The 23,191-nt window shown below is 48.1% G+C and overlaps 9 protein-coding genes across 9 annotated transcripts; 5 read left to right on the top strand and 4 right to left on the bottom strand.

Annotated features, from left to right (window-relative positions):
• Positions 1–4,192: 4,192 nt before the first annotated feature.
• On the top strand, positions 4,193–5,439 carry CGCA056_v005276 (uncharacterized protein; the record flags this gene model as incomplete). The annotated part of the gene is made up of 3 exons (XM_037320529.1): positions 4,193–4,668; positions 4,717–5,325; positions 5,385–5,439. The coding sequence occupies 3 exons, from the start codon at positions 4,193–4,195 to the stop codon at positions 5,437–5,439; spliced, it is 1,140 nt and encodes a 379-aa protein (XP_037181738.1).
• Positions 5,440–6,116: 677 nt separating this feature from the next.
• Positions 6,117–8,621, bottom strand: CGCA056_v005275 (uncharacterized protein; the record flags this gene model as incomplete). The annotated part of the gene is made up of 8 exons (XM_037320528.1): positions 6,117–6,196; positions 6,259–6,687; positions 6,752–7,226; positions 7,316–7,402; positions 7,458–8,162; positions 8,220–8,277; positions 8,346–8,417; positions 8,482–8,621. 8 exons carry the CDS (start codon positions 8,619–8,621, stop codon positions 6,117–6,119), a joined length of 2,046 nt encoding a protein of 681 aa, XP_037181739.1.
• Positions 8,622–9,682: 1,061 nt separating this feature from the next.
• Positions 9,683–11,169, top strand: CGCA056_v005274 (uncharacterized protein; the record flags this gene model as incomplete). Its single annotated transcript, XM_037320527.1, has 5 exons — positions 9,683–9,767; positions 9,893–10,129; positions 10,243–10,367; positions 10,477–10,911; positions 10,972–11,169. The coding sequence occupies 5 exons, from the start codon at positions 9,683–9,685 to the stop codon at positions 11,167–11,169; spliced, it is 1,080 nt and encodes a 359-aa protein (XP_037181740.1).
• A 1,615-nt stretch (positions 11,170–12,784) lies between these two features.
• Positions 12,785–13,050, top strand: CGCA056_v005273 (uncharacterized protein; the record flags this gene model as incomplete). Its single annotated transcript, XM_037320526.1, has 2 exons — positions 12,785–12,939; positions 13,005–13,050. 2 exons carry the CDS (start codon positions 12,785–12,787, stop codon positions 13,048–13,050), a joined length of 201 nt encoding a protein of 66 aa, XP_037181734.1.
• A 183-nt stretch (positions 13,051–13,233) lies between these two features.
• ctf18 (Chromosome transmission fidelity protein 18) lies at positions 13,234–16,192 on the bottom strand (the record flags this gene model as incomplete). The annotated part of the gene is made up of 2 exons (XM_037320525.1): positions 13,234–13,669; positions 13,722–16,192. The coding sequence occupies 2 exons, from the start codon at positions 16,190–16,192 to the stop codon at positions 13,234–13,236; spliced, it is 2,907 nt and encodes a 968-aa protein (XP_037181735.1).
• A 520-nt stretch (positions 16,193–16,712) lies between these two features.
• Positions 16,713–17,276, bottom strand: CGCA056_v005271 (Bis(5'-nucleosyl)-tetraphosphatase; the record flags this gene model as incomplete). The annotated part of the gene is made up of 1 exon (XM_037320524.1): positions 16,713–17,276. The coding sequence occupies one exon, from the start codon at positions 17,274–17,276 to the stop codon at positions 16,713–16,715; it is 564 nt and encodes a 187-aa protein (XP_037181736.1).
• Positions 17,277–17,871: 595 nt separating this feature from the next.
• On the bottom strand, positions 17,872–19,238 carry CGCA056_v005270 (Ferrochelatase; the record flags this gene model as incomplete). Its single annotated transcript, XM_037320523.1, has 2 exons — positions 17,872–18,936; positions 18,987–19,238. 2 exons carry the CDS (start codon positions 19,236–19,238, stop codon positions 17,872–17,874), a joined length of 1,317 nt encoding a protein of 438 aa, XP_037182094.1.
• A 548-nt stretch (positions 19,239–19,786) lies between these two features.
• mus-51 (ATP-dependent DNA helicase II subunit 1) lies at positions 19,787–21,834 on the top strand (the record flags this gene model as incomplete). Its single annotated transcript, XM_037320522.1, has 3 exons — positions 19,787–19,852; positions 19,905–20,522; positions 20,569–21,834. The coding sequence occupies 3 exons, from the start codon at positions 19,787–19,789 to the stop codon at positions 21,832–21,834; spliced, it is 1,950 nt and encodes a 649-aa protein (XP_037180823.1).
• A 349-nt stretch (positions 21,835–22,183) lies between these two features.
• CGCA056_v005268 (uncharacterized protein) lies at positions 22,184–22,417 on the top strand (the record flags this gene model as incomplete). The annotated part of the gene is made up of 2 exons (XM_037320521.1): positions 22,184–22,206; positions 22,267–22,417. 2 exons carry the CDS (start codon positions 22,184–22,186, stop codon positions 22,415–22,417), a joined length of 174 nt encoding a protein of 57 aa, XP_037180822.1.
• Between the last annotated feature and the right edge of the window lie 774 nt (positions 22,418–23,191).

Genomic DNA, 23,191 nt, shown 5'->3' with positions numbered 1-23,191 from the left:
TATTCTTATATTAATAATATTAAATTAGATTCTTTCTTTTTAATCTAGGTAGCTTATCTTAAGGGGTGGAATCTTATTATAGATAGTACCTCCTTTATACTTAAATTCTTCTCCTTCTGTTATATATAAGAGGTATAGTTATTTCTTCCCTCCCTATTATACTTCTAGCTTATCAATAGCTTAAGGGGTGATATAATTAGCTTCAGCTCTGCTGTTAATCAGCATAAATATTATTTATTAGGTAATAGTAACTTTAAGTTCTATATTACCCTTATGTCCTTATGATATTTAATAAATAAACTTTTTCCTTACTGCCTATTATGATCTATTATTAGTAGGTAAGTCTAGTTTTTTAACTACTTTAGTTATCCTAGGTAGGTGATACGTTTTTCCTCCCATACTGCCTTAGTGAAGCTGTTCTCATAGATTTTAACCTAAGGAGGTCTTGGTCTGTTCTTTATAATTCTCTATGCGTAGGCCTTATCTTGATAATAGACTTAGTATTTATTGCGTTAGTATTTATTCTATTTTATGTTGTTATTATGCTGGTATCTTATAGGGAACTGCAGGCTTAGTTAAAAGGTAGTAATCCTTCTGTTATGAGTTATTATTATCTATCTAATTATAATATATATAGCATAGATATCCTTAATAGGTTTGTTATTATATCTTCTAGGGTAGAATTAGTAGTTATACTTATCTTATGTATACTCTTTATATTTATTAAAGAGATATTAAGGCTAGAAGAAGGTTTAATATTATTAATAGCTGCTTTATAGTATAAGATAGTCTTCTATATGGAGCTTAGGGGTATAATCTTAATCTTATTATACTGCTGAGATTTTATAGAAATGCTATTATTATTTATCTTATAGTATGTTTACTTCTTTATACTAAAAGAGTTACTATATTATTTCCTCTATATTAGAGTCTTCTTCAGAACTAATATTATCTATCTTAGGGGTGAGTCTATAAGTAATTGCTATTTAAGCGTATTATTAGATAACGTTATGAGGTTCACTTAAGTTATAGGGTAAGCTTTCTCTTTTTCTAAAAGTCTAGTTATTAGTGAGGTTAAATAATTATTATTCCTCTAGGGGGTTATATTAACGTTTTAGTTCTTCTTTGGATTCTGTTTATTAATATAGTTGCACTTATCTGTTGTCTTCTTATTAGATTAGCTCTATTTCCTTTTAGATTTATTATTTTTTGTGGTGGAGTTGTTAGCTAGTTATATATAGGGTGATTAGTTCTAATTACTAAATTTATAGCACCTTATTAAGTTATTCTATTAGTTTTCTAGCAACCTTGCTATTGCTGGAATATATTATTGCTAAGGTTTTAAGGTGAGTGTCTAGGATAGTTATATTATATCTAGACTGTTTAGGGTTGCTATCTCTTAGGTAATATCCTAACATTTCCTTATTTTTGAGGTGGATTCTATTGTTATCTTTATAGCATCTGGTCTAGGATTATGCTGTGTATAGGATTTTTGAGATTAAGTTGATTTATTAGGGTTATTTAGCTATTAGCTTCTAGGGAAGCTTCTTAGGTTGCCTACAGTCTTTGGCGATATGTCCTTGCTTATTGCAGTTGTAATATTTAGGTTTCTAAGGTGTTTTGTTATTAGGCTTAGTTATTATGCTGAGGTTTATAGGTCTGCTGTATCATTTATAAGTAGTGCTTTATTAGGTGTTGCTCTAGTTATTATAAGGTTTATTATTATTTTGCTAGATATTAAACTTATATTAGGGTTAATATTAGTACTTATATCCTAAGTTTAGGCTTTACTGCTTTTCTCTTTATTTCTTTTATTATTTATAGAGGTAGTTATTAATTTTAATAGCATGTTTAATATAGGTAAGGAAACTAGGAGGTATTTCTAACTTAGCTATCTTATCCTTAACTTTATCCTTAAGCTTTTAGTAGAAAGCAAAAACCTTACTTTTATTAGTTATATAGAGTCTAGTGGTTAACTTTCTGAATTCTATAGCGTAAAGCGTAATAGATTTAGTTTATTAGAGGTAGGATAGGTCTTATTTAGTTTATTTTTACTTGTTAAGGTTGAGGAAGAGAGATTCTAAAGCTTTAATATATCTTTAGAAGCTAAAGAAGATATTTTTAACTTCTTCACTATACTTCTTAACTAAGTTATTAAGCTATTTCTACTATAGAGGTTTAAATTAGGTGAGGGCTTAGTTTTAAAAAAAAGTAGCTATATATATAATATATTTAATATTATTCTAGAAAGTGTTTATATAGAAGGCTTAATAGGTTTAAACTTATATTAAGTATCTTTTAAGTTATCTTAAGGTTCTATTAAAAGTGGAAGGGGTGTTAAGTTTAAGGCGTTCTTATCTTTTAACTGGAGCTAAGATAATATTAGTAGTAGCTTAGAAAGTATTAACTTCTTTCTTAAGTTCTTAAATCTTATATACTTATTCCTAAAGTTCCTTAAAAGTAGTAGTATTCTAGTTAAACATATTATATTTTTCTTAAAGTCCTTACTAGTCCTATTAAGCTGTTATTTACATTCTTTAATATTATCTTTGCTATCTAAGTTATCCTTTATTTTCTAGTCCTTAATTTCCTAAGTTAAGCTCTGAGGAGCTTTTCCCCTAGAGGTAGAAGAAGATCTAGGAGTAGGAGACTTAATAGAGGTATAAGAAGATATATTATTTAATATTATTAATAGGAATTTATAGTTAAATTACTAAATAAGAGTAATTAAAGTATTATAATTAGCTATCTAATAATAAGGTCTACTAATAGAAGCTAGGGATTAATATATTATAATAGTATATTATGTTTATAGTCTTATTTATAGGTTATAAGCTATAGTAGGTTAGGTTTTTAGAGGCTAAAATGATTAGTCCTAAACTTAATAAGTGATTTATAGTAAAGATAAGCTAAGAGTATCTATAAAGATAAATACTAAGTTAATTACTAAAGAGCTATAGAAGTCTAACTATAAGCTAAGCTTAAGGTTATACTATATATAAGTTCTAAATAGTATCCTTTATCTACTTTTAGGGTAATCACCTAAGTACATAAAGTAATTGCAATTAGTTAGTAAGACTAACTAATTACTGAGCGTTTCCTCCTATACTCTACTAATTATTTTCTTATCTTATCGTCACATAACTTATACTACAGTTCTTCTGTTCTAAGTGAGTCCCTATGGTTCCTATAATACTGCAGTAGAAATATCCTGTCCTAGCCGCCCAACGTCTAAGTAGGTCGGTTATCTGTTATCCTTGTTCTCGGGTCGTAACACTTGCATAGAAACGAGGTGTCTCACCCATTCGCGTTTGACATTTCTGAAACCCCTGCAAGTGAGGGATTTTCGGGGTTTTCAAACACACGCTTTTTAACGTTAATTGACCTCTTTTTCGCGAATTTCTCAATGAATACAGTATATATCGTAAAAAAAAAAGATACTTTAATAATTAGTGAACTTAGAGCTATCTAATAGCATCTTTTTTTTATTTATTTATATTTCGTTTTTATTTTTGTTATTTATACTGAGGTAATGAGCTAGAAATGTTATGAAACTTATAAAATTAGGCGAACTTAGTATGAAGAATATTAAAAATAAAAAGTTAATATATCTAAATAAAAAAGATACTATTCAATAGCTTTAATCCTACGTATATTAGTAGTATCCTTTTTACTTAGATATATGTAGTATTCGTTAAGATATTTGTAGTTAAAGGTAGCTAAAAACGCGTTATAGCGAAAAAACCGTGAAATCGCGTATTTTAGCTAACAGGGGTTTCGGAAGTGTTAAACGCGAATGGGTGCTTCAACGTCGGGTGCCTTAATTAGTAGAGATTGGCACAGAAGCTCCATTGACCCGCCCGAATTGGCTGCTGGCCGTTCTAAGCGCCCAAATCCGCATTTGCGATGCCGCATGACCTAATGCGACCATAAATCAATACCCATGACGGGAAAAACAACTGCAGCTCATGCGAACCGCCAACCCCCAACGTCAATTGCTAATAATAGTATGGCGCAGCCACAACCCTTCGACGGCTCGTTTTGGCCGTCACTAAACTGTCGCGTGTTGAGATTGGGGGCTCTCTTGTTGGCTGTTCTGATTTAAACGTACCGTTGGCCAAGTCCGGTCTTTTGTGGTACACCTCCACCACAGCTCACATCACATCGGACCGTACTCGACAAATCAGCCAGGATGCCCGTCAGTACTCAGAACCAATCTGCCTTCATGAGTCGCCTGCCGCGCGAGATTCGCGATGCTATCTACCTCGAGCTCTGGCGCAGCCACGGCCTCCGTCAGCACATTCTATACCACGGGAAAGGAGAGCACCAGCACTTCTGCCGTTGGCCGTGCTCCATCGAGTTTGATGTTCAGGACCCATTGCAAAAAGAACTTGAAGAGTTGAGAGCCCGCATAAACGTTCCACTGGGTCAGTGTATTCAGACTCACAGCTGGAATTTCGACATCAAAACGCCTTACGTCAGATACTTACAATCTCCATGGATGAACCACTGGCCCTGTGGCGAGGTTGCCTATGAAAAGCACGGCATCAAGCCTGTCTCGGGACTATCGACCTGGGGACTTTCTTGTTGGAAGAGGGGCTGCAGTGGTCCTGGGAGCAACCTTTGCTCATCCTCGTATCTTCCGATGCTCTCACTGTGCAAAATTATGTGAGTCGCCATTATCCAAAAAGGGTAACATATCACTAATAGTCAAAGATCCGAAGAGTGCCTGCAGTCCATTTACAAGTCAACGACGTTTATTTTCACCGATATGCCCAGTGTACAGAAGTTTTTCGGATACTGTGAGCCCCATCCACTTGAGAAAACTCTCCCCGAAGCAGGCATTACACCCCCGGCCTTCTTTAAGTACGCTCAAAACGTAGAGATCTCACTTGGTCCGGACTTTCCGTTACAGCTGCTATGCGCCAATTTCGATATTCCAGATATTCCGCATCGCCACGACGTCTACGACTTTCACTGGTTGCGTCTTGACCGATTCGAGAACCTTCAGATCTTGAATTTATGGATCTCTTCACGTTGCATCTCCTTCCGCACCCCTTCAGAGTATCATGATCTTCTTGGCATTAAAGGATTCAACACAGAGGAGTTAAGAGATCGTCTTTCGCCGTTCAGATTGATCAACTCTGTCACGATCAGCACACCCCTGAGCTCATGCATAAGACCTGAGGAGGGGTTTGTAGAAGACGTCACATTGTCTGGTGTGCGACTTTACAAGCGAGGATCTGGAGACAGGTTCCATCCAATCTTGGAACCATTCTTTTCAAACCACAGAAGCAACTACATAATTAATACTACCCCTGAAATGTACGAACCCTTTTTTTCTCTTCGACGTCTAAGCTTCGCTGACACTGCGAATCGTGCAGGGAAGTTCGGCTCGGTTATGACGGAACTAATTGGGCTCTGATGGAAGAAGTGTGAATACAACTAGCCGCAAGATAGGCCAGCCTACATCGTGTTGGTTGTTTGTGGAGGTACTCCTATAGGAAAGCGCCTGCGTCTAGGATGCTCGGAATTGCTAGGGTTTTTACCAACGAGGGTCAGATTGCTGCATGAGAAGTATTATTGGATCAAAATTGCACGGTCGTTGTTTGAGCGATGCCTCGCTTCACTTCAATTAGCTGTTGCCGCGTGGTATGATTAGTTTTGCTTCGGCTTGCCCCTGAATACACAAACCGCCTTCAATACGATCGAACGTGGATATTTATGGCATTGAACATTGATAAATATTACCAGTCAGCCTTTCCCATTAAACCTTGTATCCAAATCTCAAGTTACTAGTCTGCATGGTAGGGAGCCTCCACTGTGTGGGATATGGACATGTGACGGTCCATTTACACTGTGTAAATGGGCCGACACAGAGATACAATCTCAAACAGGAAAGTATCATGCAATATGACATAGGCTTGATGCTTTGCTCTTTTGAAAAGATTGAATTCTCCGTGTTTTTGAGTTGCACCTCGACCAGTGGATCAAGGTGATTAACACCGGTCCAATACATACTTCCAACATGCCACTCTTCGGAACCCGACCGCCTCACTCCTACTGTCTCACACAGTCCTCACTTTCCCCAAACTCTGGGACTATCTCAAATCCATTCATGTTGATTTTTTGTCGGGATAAAACTCATACCGCAAGCAACCGGCATCAATCTTGCCTCCAGTTCCGCCGTTGTTGCCTGTGAGGGTGACACTATTAGCGTACAAAGCTATGCGAATAGTTAAAGGGTACAAGACATACAAGATAGATAGTTGTCTCTCATGATACTCTCACAGGTGATGCTCTTATCACCTTCAATAGGAAACTCAGCGCTTTGCTCAACGGCTTCCTTGCAACCGTTGATCCAATGGATTCTCCAGTTGCCGCGTTCTGGTGCGTGCTGGCCATACCAGTGGATGTCTCCATCTCCTTCCTTCATTTTCTTGTTTCTTGCATCAAGGCTGCAACCTATGAAAGACCACTGTTTCTGAGCTTTTCCATTCACATCGAGGTGTTCGTATTGCTTATTACACTCTCGTATACCGAGTGTCGGCTTCGGGGCAGGTTCAGGAGCAGGTTCAGGAGCAGGTTCTGCCATCTTCTCCAACTCCCATGTGAAGTTGCCGCAGCCCACGTCAATAGACGCCTTTCTGAACATGCGGTCTCCTGCCGAGCCATGATTTGATCCGCCTAACATGAGACTCTTTGTCAGTTGATCCTGGGTCACCAAGTATTGAAGACTGGGAGTGCTCACAGTTGCTCTTGACAAGCTTATCCCATGCACTTCTGCAGACGTCTTCGTCGTCTACCTGGCATTCGTCATCAAGAGGAAGAAATGACAGAAATATGGTGTAATCTTGGTAATTGTCGATATTCTCCGGTGGTGTTCTTTGCACAAAACCTCTTTTCGTCTGTTGCTGGGTTGCCAAGGCGGCCTTCAGGCGAGGGATCTCATTACCACTAATATCATACGGTGTAGGTCCTTGCGGTGCGTCTATATTATTCATTACCCTTTCGCAAAATGTCTTCGAAGTGTTTTCCAGAAAGAACTTGCTGGGAACATTCGTGAGCTCGCCGGGACATTCGATGCTGATATCGGGCTGTGGAGGCTCTTGGGACTCTTCTTTGATATTCTTTAACGCATCGAGGACGGCCTGATCAAAGACGATGTCGGAAATGGTGACTTGGGTAACAACACTAGGGAAGCAGTTGCATCCCTTGCTTCTGCCCTTTTACAGGTCAGTATATTCGGTGGCTCTTTGGGACCTTAGACAATGTCTACGGGGAGAGAGTTTTGAACCCGAATGTTTTGACTCACTTCAGAACAAGCCCAATCAACCAAGCCTGTAACCTTGGGCTCTTCAACTCTGACACTGGTCGGTTTGCAGTCTCCGTCGCATGATGGCTGTGGTTATCTGTCAGTAAGAGATGGGTATCGAAACTGGATTTGGATGTCTTACCGGAGTTCCTGTGGGACAGCTGCTGCTTGAGGTTGAAGTACTCCTGGTGGACGTTTTGGTCTTGGTAACCCTGTGGATGCTCTCCTTCGGGATCTCATCTGCGTTGGGGATTGCCTTGCCGTTTTGGATATGTCCCCAAACCCAGGCCAAAAACGAGCCGGCTGTGATCGTAGAGCTCCCCCAGACAGCTGCATTTGCCGCTGCTTCGCCGCCTGAAAGAGCTGCACCTATAGCCTCGGCTTCTTCCTCTGATGAAAAGATGATCGTCTCTTCCACGGCAGACTCAGCTCCACCCTCGGCCTCGCCACCGTCAATCCAGCCGTCCTCGCTTCCTGGACCACTTTCATATTCCGAGTCGTACTCCTCCGTCAAGACTTGATCTGTGAGAGGACGCGCAAAGCTGTTCCTTAGCTCTGTGTCGGCGGCTACACGTTGTACGTAATCGGCCAAGCCGCAAGCTGGTCCCCCCTGACGCTTATAGAACACGTTTCGAGGCTGTCTCCTGTGCTTTGCAGCACAGGTGGTTACATCCTTCGCTATCGCCTCCAGCTTAGCCTTGAGTCCGGGGCTCAGCAGGATGTTCAGACCGCCAGCGGCACTCTTCGATGCAGTGATAGCGTTCGTGACGGTCGCGACTGCTCTCCCTCCCGAACCAACAGACGTGACAGTTGTTATCGCAATGTACTGAGAGTTGTGTCCTATCCACTAGGCAAGTTGCGTTTCAACGAAAGAGTCACAAAAGAGAAAGACGGGCAACCTCACCTTTGTTGTACCTTGTTCCAACGTAAGATATCTCGTATGTGCCTCTATTTTACCTGGTCTGTAGTTGATCCACAAGAACCAGTTAGCTGCTGCATTTCATTTGAACATTCTGATGGGCTTACTTACGTAGGCTCAGCCCCAGGCGGGTTGACTCCAATTTGACCACTCTTAGTCGGCTCAATGGCGGCAACCACGACACTACCATGAAGTCATTAGCATCTGGACTTGTTGCCTCCGAATGGCCTAAGAAAGTGTATCATACCGGCCAGCCGCAGGATCCACTGTCTGTCGGGCAGTCAAGTGACCTTCGTTGGTGACGCTAGCCAAGGGTTGATCATGAAGCCGCGTAGCCGCCCCTGCATTTAACAGCAGACCGAAAACAACAAGAGTGTACGGCTTCATAATAGCTGTAACACAGAAATGGAAGTAACAGCAATAGATTGAAAGTAGTTTTGAATGGAGGTTCGCAAAAGCCTTTGTAGTCAACTTCTACGAGAAAGATGGGATGGTCAGGAAGCTTGTTACATGGCTCCTACGATGCCAGCCGCCGGCCTAAATTTACCTTATACAGATAGGTAACAATTAGTGGTGGACAAGTTATCGCCAATGTCCCGCAAATCTTCTCAGCGGACTTCACTGACGAAAACTTGCCGTCTGTCTTCCATTGCTCTGGGGGCTGTCATCTATCTTGGTCATCGTGTTGGAGTCTAGCCTCAGACCCCACGCCAACAGGGCAGCGTCAATGTTGATGCCAAGCTCAACATGTTGACCGAAGCAACCAACAGAGCCCTCGAAATCAGTCACTATTCCTTGAATAATGGCCCAGCCGCTCCAGAGTCGGGTGATTTTCAATCAAAGCCGCACCGGCGCAGCACGCCGGTAACTACCTTGGGGCCGATAGCCCCCATCACTGTCGCTCCGGCCCACCTCCGGGTCGCAAGTCCGGGCCAACAGACCCCATAAGAGCCTTCAATCTCCAACAGACTGCAACGGAATCGATTCTCAGACCCCCATTACAATTTCCATTCGGCCGATCAGCCTCGTTAATTTTGATCATGCGTCGATCAGTCATTGGAGGCGTATGGTTGGAAGCTGTCAAGGTCAGTCTTGGACGCCCAAATCCAAGAAATTTCTGTAGCCAAGTAGGCTATTCTTGGGCAATGGTTCCATTTACTGCCTCCAGAATTCCTCCGGGTCTTGGGATCGGGTGGCGTTGCCTTTTCAGTCGGTCTCAGTCCCAAGGCCCAGGACCAACTTGGTGCCGTTCTACGGTCCATCTTCAGTCACTAATAGAACGGTTTCTCTTCTGTATAAATGGTGTCTTGCCAGCTGGTTTGAGCTCATCTTGAAGTAGAAGAACAAGCTGAACGTGCTCATGCAGTCGAAGATTTCTCATCCACCAACTATCACGATTCACCACTGGGAGTTGCACCAACATTCATTTCATTGGATCAACAGTCAGCATGCGCCCTCTTCAAATTCTCATTCTCGTCTTGCAAGGCTCACTTGCCGCTGAGGCAGCTAGCTGGACGTTGCACAAGTCTTGTTGTACGTCAGTCATCCGATCAACTCGCCGAATCATTATTTATTCAGCGAGCTATTTGATCCGAATTTGCCTTGGCTTTGGAATGTAGCCAGGTAAAGACTTCTTCTGCCTACTAACAAGCACTTAGACAGAAAGGAAATCTTCGAGAACGGTGATTCAACGAAGAAGATCACTGTGGACGACAAGGAATTGGAGAATGCCATTATCAAAGGCGTCGAAGACGCCAAAGCGTGGGCGGCAGCCGCCGCTTCCCACATTAAAGACTCACTGAGCAAAATCCCCACGAAGGGTCGGACTGTTAAGGCTGCCCTAGAGCCCCTTGTTGGGAAGGGTAACTACAATACAGCCGCAACCGACGTCAAGTGTGAGTTCTATCGATTCCTTGATCCCACGAGGCCTTGCGTCTTTGCGAAAAGTACTATGAAACTATTGCCTAAAACATTTAACTGAATTACTGATTTCTCTTATTATTTGCAGTGAAGTTCGACCAAATCGCCAATATGAATGGTCCTATCGGCAGGGACGGCGGTGAGAATACGAGATATGATGAGTCTCCAGCTTGGTCACGTCTTGAAAACTCCGATGATCATTTCCTTGACTTTGTGAGTTTCGCCAACCTTTGGTTTCAATATCATACAAGACCAAATTTCTTATGTTGTGGGAGCTCGCTTTATCACATTCCATGATATGTTTGACTAAGTAAATCACCAGATCATCACTTGTCGACCAGAAATCACTTGGAGAGATGATATTAACGCTTTCAACCCTGACAAAGTCCCGTATGATATGGTGCGATCAGCTCGACTCACAAATCCCCACGACTTTGTCAATTTCCTCAAACAAGAAGAAGCGCCAGGAGAGTGGACTAAGGTACAGGGCGTTAGAGTCAAGGCCGTTACTGCGCGTGATCTGAACACGCCAACCAGTCAGCGTTTGAGAGTCCCCGAATCGATCAACTTTCACCCCCTGTGGATCAAATTCCAGCGCAGTAGAGGATTCGTAGATTGGACGCAGGAAACACTCAACAAAGTCACAGCGAAAACAGCCCCCGATGAGTTTCGAGAGATCAGTGAGAGGGAGAAAAAGGATATTCGCCCAGTGGATGGCTTGCTTCGAGACTGCTTCACAACGAACGTTTTGCATGAGGTAGGCTCTCTAACTAAACGAAAGGGGTTTTCAATCTTTTTTACTCACCACACGTTCCAGTTCTTTCATCTGACGTTCTTTGGAGCCATGTTTGACGATATGGATCTCGCTTACGGATGGGCTAATAACGTCAAAGCCAAGAATCGCGAGAACCCCGACTTGTATTCTCTCATTGCCGCGGTTATTCATTTGCTCTACAAAGAAGGAACGAACTACAAGGTGACGGCAGAGGGCCATGTAAAAGTCAAGGCGCCCTGATCGTTGTTATGGATGTGTCAATTACACAATATTGCAATTCATCTAAGCATACTGGAGGGATGAACTCGCATGGATGTCTGCTGTGGAGACTATGTTGTACTGCTCAAGTTAATGGATAGCCTATTGCTCAACGCCTCATTGATAAGAAACACACACACACACACACACACACACACACGGAAAAGAGGGAGAGAGACAGAGATAGACACGGACATGTCTCTCTTTTCTGTGCAATCAGCTGTACGGGCTTTCCCGCTTGCATTTCAATTCGGCGAAATATCAAAGACTGTAGACAACATATTGCGCCAAACAGCGAGTCGTTTTTGTGGCGGATGAGCTACCTAATGATGTTATAGATACCGCAACATAGCATAAGTCAGAAGATGACTACAATTCATAAGCATACCCATCCCCTGCAAGTAGCAGGCTGCAACTACCTAGACTACAACCGCAGCCCGAAAGTCCGCCAAATACCCACCGACGGCATATTCCACAACTTGACAGCCGTCGCAGGTCCTAAAATGGTAACTGCGGATGGAGCTGCTGTTGACCCGAGCGTGCCGGAGCATCATCTCGTGTACGTAATGAGCGACAGAGTCAGTAACGGCCTGGCGAGAACCTTAATAGGCGAGATTTCCTTTGTCCAACTCGGGGCGGAAAGGATAGGTCTTGCAACTCAACTAGGCCCATGCCTCTTTCGAGAATCATCTCGGAAATGGTTGCCGACGGGATGGAAATGGCTCGCTGCTGTTCAACTTGCCACTTTCGTCTGGACATGCCTTTTGTTCTGCATCATTCTCAAGTCGACTGTTGCTGCCCGTCAATACAATTAGGCTATTATCATGAAGTCTATTTATCCAGGGGAAACGGTTTCCAGTTGATGCGAAAGCTCAATGAAATTGAGTCTTTGAGCAAGGATGACAACATCGCGTACCCGTCCTCTACGCAACTCAACCTTTCGCTCGCGGTTTCCTACCGTCTGAGCCCATTGGCCGGTAGCCGGCGGGATAGTTTTGCAATCGGTAGTTGGGCAGGGATGCCCTCAACTCCCACCAACTTGGGATCTGCCCCCCAGTTCATCTCATACCTACTCCCCCCACGTTCATCCCAGGATACCCGCATCGGCGTCCCCAGCCCTACGCCCACGTTTCAGGCAACATTCGGGTTTTTTGAAGTTCGCGATGGAGGCTTTTCAGATTGCTGAAACTCATGTCAGTTATATTGCTGCTGGCTCATACACTATGTGGGAGGCGGTAAAGGTGGAGCAAATGCGAGTATCCAAGCTGGCCGTAGTCTGGAGACGTGATGCCTACACGGGGCGGATTTAGGGGAAAGTGCCCTTCCATACAATCGGGTACGCGGACATTGAGTTTTCCTAGGCGGACTGCTCCGCCTTGAAGTCTAGCTACTGGTCGATGGATACCACCGCCGCCGACCTGCGATTTGGCATACGGGGAGTTTGTGTTCTAAGAGATCTGCTGGTGGATAAGAAAGCTATAAGACTGTCCAGTCTCCTCCTATGTTGCTCTTACCCGTCACCCCATCCACGCACCAAGTCTCATCTCAACTCAACAAACCTTTCCAACCACAAACCGCCCCTAAACCAACCGCCAAAATGCAGTTCTCTACCCTCCTCACCGTCTTCGCTTCCGTTGCCGCCGTCAGCGCCATCGCCGCGCCCAAGCCTCTGACACCGGCCCAGTGCGCTGCCAGCAACCTGAAGCACTGCAACAACTCCAACGAGCCCTGCCCCGTCGGCTGCTTCTGCCCGTGAGTAAACCCCTAGAGAGGTCAAGCCTAGAATTGGAAGACCACGGAAACTGACACGTTGATAGCGGCGGAAACCTGCCCGAGGGAGGCTGCTGCGCCGGCAGCTGTTAAACGGCTATGCATCTCGGAGTGGGATGATGGGCGAGAGGATGACGCGGTGACCTGGAATTAGAGGCAGTTTAGTTGCAATACATGCCATTCATCGTGACCAAAACGACGCTGAACCCTCCTCAGCAGTAACAATTGTGAAGGCAAAACATCATAATGTATTCATCCCTCATACCCAAAGCGCTTCTACAACCCCTTCATAAACTCCCCGAACGAGATAGGTTTCCTGACCGCATTATTCAATCCTTCATGGTACGTTACCCAGACCTTGATATCCTCCTTCGTCTCCTCCCTCTGCTTCTTCCTCTTGGTTCCGTTCGGATCCACTTCGCCCAGAGGCCGTGTCGGGATGATCCTCCCGAAAAAGTCCTTCTTCACGCTCTTCTCTAGAGCCTTCTCCTGCTCTTTAATGATGTTCTCCTTGTCCACCTGCACAGGGGCTTCCTCAAGTCCCATGGGGTTGCCCGCTTTGAAGCGCGCCTGTCGCGCGGCCGCCTCGCGGAGAATGACGGTCTTTTGGAGTTCTTGGTCGAGGCATTGGCGGACGGCGTAACGTGTTGGGGCGGAGCTGGAGAGGAGAAGGCCTCCTGCTGTTTCGAATATCGCAAGTGCGTCAAGGTCACTGAGGATACGTTAGTGCGAACTTGTACATGAGGGGACAAATGATGACTTACGGCTCCATGCGGTACACCCATTGAGGCCCCCTGTTCACCAACGAATCTGTCTCAATCTTGCCCTTTTGCATTTCGATGCCAACCTCCGCCATGATCTCAGCGGCGCGTTTGACCATGGCCTTCTCCGTATCCTTTCGTACACTTGCTGTGCTCGTGCCGCTGCCGCCAATAACGACAGGCTTGACATCTGGTGATACCATGCGAACAAGATACGGTAGAAAGTCTGTCGCGACATCTTCCGGGCTTCGGAAAGACCTCCCCAACGTAGGGGTGAGCTGTGCCTGGATGGCCTGTAGCATAGACTTGTTCTCCTTCAATGCCTGGTGGGCAGCATAGTCCGCTTGAGGACCAGAAAATGGCACGGGTGGCTCGTCGTTCTCCTGTGCATCTGCGCCCCATTTCTTGTCGTATCCCATGTTGACTTGATACTTTTTCGATGAGGCAAAGAGAGAGTGGCAAGCAAGGATAGGCTGGCTTAGATATGGTGCCAGCTCCCAGTCCTGGCTGAAAAAGGTTCTTGACGAGCAAGTGTCCAGAAAGTGCATCCAATCGTAAGCCTCGTTGGGCTTGGACAAGAACGAGTCGTCGTTGAATTCGCGGTTGGGGTACTCAAGGAAGATGTCAGTCATGATACGGTCGACTTCGCCGCTGGTGTCAACCATGTGTCGCAAACGTTCCATGGCGTTCTTCTTGTGGTACTCGGCAAAACCCAGCTGGGCTTTGGGCTGCTCATGTTTGTGCTTGAGATGTGATGTGCTGTCCAAAGCTTGCTTCGGGAAGCCGCCGCCTTCCTGGAAGATTCGTGACACGATGTCTTTCGTGCTTCCTCGTCCAAGACCCCTTGCTCCGCCGGCGCCGTTGGTAAGATCGTGCATAACGTTCTTCTCAAGCCATTGCCTTGTCAACTTGTCGTTGAAGCTCGCAGCAGCCTTGAAACGTCCGGCAACCCACTCACCAACAACCATTACGCCACGAAGATCGCCTTCGGCTCCGCTCTCGGCTCCTCGTTTCGCATCAATGCCACTTGTCATACCCCAAGCGGCCTCGCAGATCTTGCGAGCAGCATCCTTCTCACAGGGAACACCCTCCTTATCGAAGACCGCCTTCAACCGCGTGACAACAGCATCGATGGTGGGTTTTCCAACATGGATAATCTCAGCCATACCTGACTGTCGGAGAGGCCTCAGTGCCGGAGCATACACGTCGTTGCAGATGAGAATAAGCGGTCTCATCAAACGAAAGTCGTCGCCCTTCTTCTTCTTGCGGTTGTTGTTCACGACTCCTGAGCCATTCTTCTGGTCCAACAACACGAGATCGATAAGGGCTTTGACGAACCCCCCCTCTCCTGATGCTCCAGCTCCGCCGACTACACCGTCCACCTCATCAACAATCACACATGCCGGTTTTGCAACCTTTTGCTGTTGTTCACCATCCTTGGTCTTGACGTTCTCGACCGTCTTGACACTTTCGGTTCCTAGAGAGGTCCTGATGCGGTTCTTGACGACGTCTTTGCTTCGGTCGTCACTGGCATTGATCTCCATAACATCGTATCCTGCTTGCCGCGCACACACATGCGCCAGCGTTGTCTTTCCAAGACCAGGGGGGCCCGTCAACATGAGAATCTTCTTGTGTGGCTTTTCCTCCTCCTGCTGACCCTGCTTCGCGCCTGGCCGTCTCGAGATGGGCGCCTTCTTTGCGATGCCAGGGAAGACGATAGGATCCCATCGCTTGAGCCAGCGCAGGACCATGCGGTTGGTGCCATCGTCACCGCAGAGATCGAGGAAGTTCTTGGCTCTGTACTTCTCGGTCCAGAGCAGAGTCTTCTTCTGATGCTTGCCGACCACTGGCTCCTCCACTGACCGAACGGGTACATCGTTCTCTTTCCTTTGCGGCTTTGGCTTTTCCGCAGCCTCTTTCTTGGCCTTGTCGATGAGCTCGTTGATATCGATACCATAATATGCGCGCCTCGCCCTCCCTTCCTTCGTCTTAGATCTCGCAGCAACGATGTTCTCGTATGAAGTGTTGGTAGTCGGCTTCCGCTGCTTGATCGTCGTAGAGGCGCCGGTGCAGGTCGTTACTTTGAAGGTTCGCGCGCTCTTGAAAATCGACGGTGTAGAGCTCAACAACGTAGACGCAAGGCTTCGAGGCGCTTCGGCGCGGGGAGGCTCTGTTTCCGTGGGAGCGCTGTTGTTCTGTTTCGCGGGTGGCGGCGCTGATGGCTCGAGAATCTCTTCGTCAGGGGTGAGTGTAACAGGAGCTGGTCGTTGACTGCGCGATCCAAAGCCGAGGATCTGCTTCTTCAATGGTGGTTGCTGGGTGTCATTGTCGGAATCGGAATCATCGTCAAGCAGAAATCCGCTCTTGACTTTCGGCTTGGATTTTGTCGGGTCGGCTGCTGCTGGGCGCGCGCGCTTCCCTGCGGGTGGTGAGGAGCTGGCAGGAAATGTGATGGGTGATGAAGCGCTCGGCATTTTGAGTAGTTATTTGGTTAGACAAGATCTGGTCCCAGGCTGTCTTCGTGGCGACGTCCAAGGCTGCTTCGACTTGCAATTGCAGAAAGTGTGTCGCTGCAGTGACAAGCTAGGTGGGATGGGAGACGCGCGACGGGACGCGCTTCGTCCTGAACGCGTTGAGTGCGAGTGGGTCCACCTTCATACTGTGCTAATTGAGTGAGATGAGTTTAGCGCACTGTATCTTACAGACTGATGACGTGAAGGGATGCTCAACGCCAGCCTTGAGAGCAGTTGCGGTGAGCCCAGTTGATGTTTTGAAGACGACATTTGAAATTAAATTGCGTACTAATGCGTTCCAATGCTTCTTATTAACTTGCATCAAAGAGGCGTAAATGCAGATTGCAGTCTGCAAGTGAGAAATCCCATGTGATCTCACAACCGGCACCTCATGGCCCGTTAAATTCACAGCCAACACAGACAAATGCCGTACACTTTCTCTTATCCTTCATCCTACGTTCTAACCAGACATATTTCAATTCTACCTCTCACCAGCAGCTTCCATCTCCTTCAACAAGCCCCGGTACAATTCAGCCTCCGCAACCATCTCCTCCATACTTCTCGCCGTCCTCATCGCATCCTCAATTCTCGCAAACTTGCCCCCGGGCTCGGGTCTCTTCCCAATTTCCGCATCCCACAGCGCACCCCCGATGTTGCCCTCCTCGCTCGCCATCTGCTCGTAAATCTCATCCCTCGGTCCTGAGTCGTCCTTCGCTGTCTCGCCGGGTACGCGCGGGATAATGTGTACGTGAACATGTGAAACCGTCTGGCCCGCGTCCGCGCCGTCCTGCACGGCTATGTTGAAGGAGCCTGCCTCCGGGGCAGCCGGCGTGCCTGACGAGGAAGGGAAATAGCGGTGCGCGAGCATTTTTTGCACGAGCTGCGTCGTGGTGAAGAGGTCTGTTACTTCCGCTGGCGGGAGGTCTGTGAGGCGCTTGTGAGGCTTGAGAGGGCAGATGAGGACGTGGCCTGGGAGCAAAGGCTTGAGGTTGACGAGGGCGAAGGAGTGGGCTGTCTTGTAGAAGACCTGTCTTGTGTTAGCCATTGTTTCTGATGTTTCCGAATTGAGCTCGAGATCACGGTTTGAAGCAGGCAGCTGACGATGAGCGGCAGCTGTTTTGAACTCCAATGGCAAGATGCGCAATCCAGACGCTCCAATGCCCATCTCATACGACCATTCAACGACCGAGATCTTCTTCGAGACTAACCTGCCCAGTGACCTCAAAGGGCCCGAAATGAATCTTTTCTTGGGAGCTCATTGTTCGTCGGGAAATAGTAGTATGAGCTCTGGGTAAGTTGCAAAATGTTCTTGAGCTGAACATGGTCTTCTGTAAATTGGGTGTGAGCTGCAGCTAGGACATGGGTTGGGAGAGACGACCCTCCGGGAATCGTCTGGTTTGGTGGAGTAACTTCAGCCAGGGAAATTGTTAGTGGCACACTCGAAGTGTGGTGGCGTCATCAACATGGATTCAACCGCCCGGCAACAATCGAGTAGACATCTTTTATGGGACGCATTGCGACCAGAGTTGAACTTATTTTTATTCCTGCCCCCGCCAGTATTGCGTTTTGACCCTAACAGATCCCGGTTGCTATAGAAGTACATGATTACAGTCTCCCGCTGTGGTTTAAGAAAATATTTCCTATTGCGCCAGTACCTTCTCCTGAGCTCCAAACAGCTTCGTTTGTTGACCCGCAAAGAACTTCTTTGACTCAGCACAACGTTCGCTCTTGCACCCGGGGCAGCGAAGCTCCATCTGTGGTGAGCAGGAAATGCCGCTGTCAAGGTGAGCCTTGGCGATATCAGCCAGAGCCTTGATGAAGACAGGGCTGCCATTCAAACTCTCAACGCGCTTCACAGTCTCGGGGCTTCCTGAATCTCCGATAACCTCCAGGTCGAGCTCGTACAGAGTCTCAATGTGATCGGAGGTGAACGCAATAGGGATCAGGACCAGGTCCTTCTGGCCCTTGTGGATGTAGTTCTCGACCGAGTCAGAGGTCTGGGGGCCAAGCCATGCGGACGGGCCGACTTGAGACTGCCAGCACAGGCGGTAGGGGTTGGAGAACTTGAGGCGCTGCATGACAGCGTAGACGGTAGCAGCAACCTCGGCCGGATACGGGTCTCCTCTGTTGACCACAGACATGGGCAAGCTGTGTGCTGAGAATAGCAGGACGACGTCCTTCCGCCTCTCCTCGGGGTACTCCAGAAGCTTGGCCTCGATGTTTTGCGCGAACGCCTCTACCAGGCCCGGATGTACCGGCCACCTGTCAATAACACTCCACGAGATCGTGCCATCGCCCGGCGTCGCGTCCGTGGCTGACTTGCCCTCCAACCTTTGCCGCCACTTCCACAGCTCATTCATGCTGCTTCCCGTCGTCGAACACGAGTATTGCGGGTATTGTGTGAAGGCAACAGCTCTTCCGCCCTTTCCGTTTCCGAAACCATCATCCAGCAGCTTGTTGTACATCTCCTCGGTCAGGGGATCGGCGTAACGGAACGCAACGTAAGGCTTGTGCGGTGCGGTCTCGGGAGAGATCTGGTCGAGGATCTTGCACATCTCTGCGCTCTGGTACTCGGACCATTTGCGGATGGGGGAACCGCCACCGATTTCTGCGTACTGCTTCTGGATCTTGGGAGTTCGTCGCTTCGAGATGAAGGGGCCGAGGTAGTTCTGGTAGCGTCCGAGAGGAATCAAGTCTCCATCTGCCTGCGCATTGTCAGCGTGCGGAGCGTCTGGGGGTTCGTGGAGGGGCATACGAAGAGTCTGCTCAGGAAGTCGCCCACTTCGTCTGTCGTTGAAGGGCCACCCATGTTCAGGAATACCATGGCCGTCGGACCCTTGGAACCGGCGGAGTTTTGTGTAACGGGCGGAACGGTCGCCATAGACCTCAATTGAGGTGCTGATTGCTTCGGCAGAGCCAAAGCTAGAGGTGCGGCGCCATTGCGCGCTGAAGCTGTCGCCTTAGACAAGCTCCTGGAGAGCTGGCCTGTTGAGTACTTAAACGCCATTGCTCTACAACGACGATGTACGAAAATATAGTGTACAAAGAGAGAATACAGAAAACGGTCGGTAAGTGGTGATGGTTCAGAGTGGTCTAAGAAAGCATAGCTGTGGCAATCGTGGACCCTGGCGATGTGTGGGCGATGCTGGACGAGGCCATGTGGATTTCGGCTTCGATGACGAAGGAAATCCCGATCTGGACAGGAGCCCACCGAATGCCGAGCAGCACCCCTGCAAGACCGAGCTCATACAGAGATACTTGAGCAGAAGCCGATGTCACCGCTACATTCTAGGTATCTGTTTAACCTGAGTCGGTTTCGGCCAATAGCACGCTGCGTAATCCGAAATATAGATCACGTGGTCGCGCGCTCGCACGCGGGTACCTGCGAGCTTCGCTAGCGAGGTCCGCGCCAGAACAGCTGCCCCTGTCGCGTCTGCTGCCTGGAGCTGCCTGTTGCACTGAAGGGCCCAACCGAGTTCGCAACTGCATGAAATAGCCGTCGCCCGCCGCGACCATCAACGCCAAAACTAACACCAACTCACACAGGTTCTCGCAATGGCTGATCGCGAAGACTACAAGAGAGAGGAGGATGACGATGCGGAGGAGGAGCTCGATGAGACTGTACGAACGAACCCACATCTGAGCGCCATGACTTACAGCTGACCCCTCCCAGGACTACAAGGCGCAAAAGGACGCCGTCCTTCTGGCCATTGATGTGAGCTCGTCAATGCTGCAGCCGCCTCCAGCATCAAACTCCAAAAAGGCAGACAAGGACAGCGCCGTCCAGGCCGCGCTGAAATGCGCCTACCAGCTTATGCAGCAGCGCATCATCTCCAACCCCAAGGACATGATGGGCATCCTCTTCTTCGGCACCGAAAAGTCCAAATTCCAGGAGGAAAGCGGTCGCAGTGGTCTGGGCTACCCTCACTGCTACCTCTTCACCGACCTCGACGTCCCCGCAGCAGAGGACGTCAAGGCGCTGAAGACGCTAGTGGGGGTCGATGGGGAGGAGGGTGAAGACGAAGATGAGGTGTTGGTGCCAGCCAATGAGAGTGTCCAGATGGCGAACGTCTTCTTCTGCGCAAACCAGATTTTCACAACTAAGGCTGCGAATTTCGGAAGCAGGAGGTTGTTCATCATCACCGACAACGACAGTCCTCACGGCGATGACAAGGCGGCCAAGTCCGCTTCTGCCGTGCGCGCAAAGGATCTGTACGACCTCGGTGTTATCATCGAGTTGTTCCCTATCACCAGGGACGACAAGAAGTTCGACCTCACCAGGTTCTACGATGTAAGCAGTTCGCACTCTCCTTGGTGTTCCCGCCTAACAGTGACAGGATATCATCTATCGTGACCAAACAGCAGAGGCAAATCTTTCAGAGATCCGCAACTCGAGATCAGGAGACGGCATCACCCTACTCAACTCCCTAATCTCAAATATCAACTCCAAGGAGACCCCCAAGCGCTCCCTCTTCTCCAACCTCCCCTTCGAGATCGCCCCAGGGCTACGCATCTCCGTCAAGGGCTACAACATTCTCCACCGCCAAACACCCGCCAGGACATCTTACATCTGGCTTGACGGCGAAAAGCCCCAGCTCGCCACAGGCGAAACCACTCGGATTGCAGAGGATAGTGCCCGCACAGTCGAGAAGCCCGAATTCAAAAAGGCCTACAAATTTGGCGGCGAGTACATCCACTTCACGACCGAGGAGCAAAAGTCCCTCAAGGACTTTGGTACCCCCATCATCCGCATCATCGGCTTCAAGCCGCGGTCCATGCTCCCATTTTGGGCCAGCGTCAAGAAGTCAACTTTCATCTTCCCTTCAGAGGAGGATTACGTCGGCTCGACCCGCGTCTTCACTGCCCTCTGGCAGAAGCTGCTCAAGTCCAAAAAGATTGGAGTCGCATGGGCTATCACTCGCTCCAACGCGAACCCGATTCTCGTTGCCATCATTCCCTCCCACGAGCAATCCGAAGACGACTCCACCACGCCCTACCTACCCGCAGGCCTCTGGCTGACACCTCTCCCCTTTGCCGATGACCTCCGCGAGGGCCCTGAGCCGCCCGCCGACCTCGTCCGCAGCACCAACGAGCTCACCGACCAAATGCGTGTCATCGTTCAACAGCTGCAGCTGCCCAAAGCCATGTACAACCCCAAGAAGTACCCGAACCCTTCGCTCCAGTGGCATTACAAGATCCTCCAGGTCCTCGCGCTCGAGGAGGAGTACCCTGAGAAAGCCGAGGACTTGACGGAACCCAAGTACAAGGCCATCAGTAAGCGCGCCGGCGGATACCTCGAAGAGTGGGCTGAGACGCTGCAGGCGGAAGCCAAGAATGTGATGGCTAAGCAGGCTATCAAGCGAGATGCGGAAGACGATGAGGACGCCAGGCCGGCAAAGAGGGCCAAGGCGGCGCCGAAGGCTAAGGTTTCTGGATCGGGGATGACCACGGCGCAGCTCAAGGCCGCTGCTGATGCAGACACTCTGGGCAAAATGCTCGTTGCAGACCTGAAGGATGTCCTTGCTGCGAGAGGCTTGAGCACGGCCGGAAAGAAGACAGAACTTGTCGAGAGGCTTGAGGAGTGGATCGAGAGCAATGCTTGATGTATCGAACGGATGAAATGGGCTGTACTATATCAAATGGCGTTGTCTGGCGCGTCTCGTATGAAAAAGGGCTACTAAGACTCAGTATGCTTAGCCTAGCTATGGAATCTTTCATTTCTTAATTTGCACTTTACGATGTCCTTCCCACATTGCATGTTTACAAGTGTGGGTACAAGACAAGCCATGCGAATGCTCACCATCTTGATATCGGGCAGCATGCAGTACCATCCGACCCAGATATCGACCTCGTCCTACCTGTGATAGCTCCTTGATCTGTTCTCCGTGCTCTTCTTCTCTTCCGGACAATGCCAGAAATGTCAACCGGGCCCAGACTCAGGCTCATTTGACTATGGGAGAGCGGCAGGACAGAACGTGAGTTGGTCGGCGTTCCTTCGATTCGTTTGTTATCCTCGGTGCTGAATCACTCTTCAGATTCCCTCCTAGAATCTTCGCCAGCTTCATGCCAATCTGGCAGCACTTGCGGCCTCTTTGCGAGGTCTTCAGGCTGTGGGAGACAGATGGCGGCTGCCCTTCCGAGCTCTTGCCTGGGCAGGAGGCGCCCCTTCCCCAGCAACTTATATAAGCCACTTCCCTGCCACATCTTCCAACAATTCAGCAGGCCTCGCCGGGCTGGGCACAAGCTGCCCTAGCTTACAAAACCTATAAAAAGAGGCTATGGTCTAGCTGGTCAGCGAGTAAGGTACCTAACGTTTAAGAAGAACGGGGACCAGTGCTCGTTCGCCTCGGGGCGCCCAGTTCGAGTCTGATTTGGTCGAAAGACCCAGTGAAAAGTGAATTGAGGATATTACTTTTTTGCGTTCCGCTATCGCTTTCGTCGAAGTTTGACTCATTTTCTGTTCAACTGGACTTACGTTTTAGTTGTTTCCCTTCGTTCTTTGCTTTTCTTTCCTGCGCGGTCTCATAGAGGGGAAGTTAGGGGAAAGTTCAAGGCGGTATAGATGCGCTTATTACTATTAGTGCTAAGTCAGTCTCTGTTGGGTAGTAGGGATTGTGGTTATGATCTCATGACGGTCGGGCTGGTCGAGGTGTCGATCCCAGAGCAGAGTCTGCGTGATCGCGAGGCCGCCAGATGTGGCAGGCATGCAGTGGCATCCAATCCTACATATTTTAGCTGTTATATCAGTCACCTTTTATCTAAAGTAATAAAAAGCAGTTGCAATATAGTCAGCTGGTCAGTAAGCAGGCCAGGACAGGCACCCCTTGCTCGCGTCAAGCGCTCAGTTCGAATCTGGAGATCGACAGACCCAGCGAAATTGAGGACAACCTTTTTTTCTTCTGGATGCGCTCTGCCGTGTTCTGTTCTTTGCCTCTGGCTTCCTTGCTTTTGGAAAAGGTT

Source organism: Colletotrichum aenigma (assembly GCF_013390185.1).
Source record: "Colletotrichum aenigma strain Cg56 chromosome Unknown KSG_Cg56_contig03, whole genome shotgun sequence".
Classification (NCBI taxonomy): Eukaryota; Fungi; Ascomycota; class Sordariomycetes; order Glomerellales; family Glomerellaceae; genus Colletotrichum; species Colletotrichum aenigma.
This window is presented reverse-complemented; position numbering and strand designations above follow the sequence as displayed.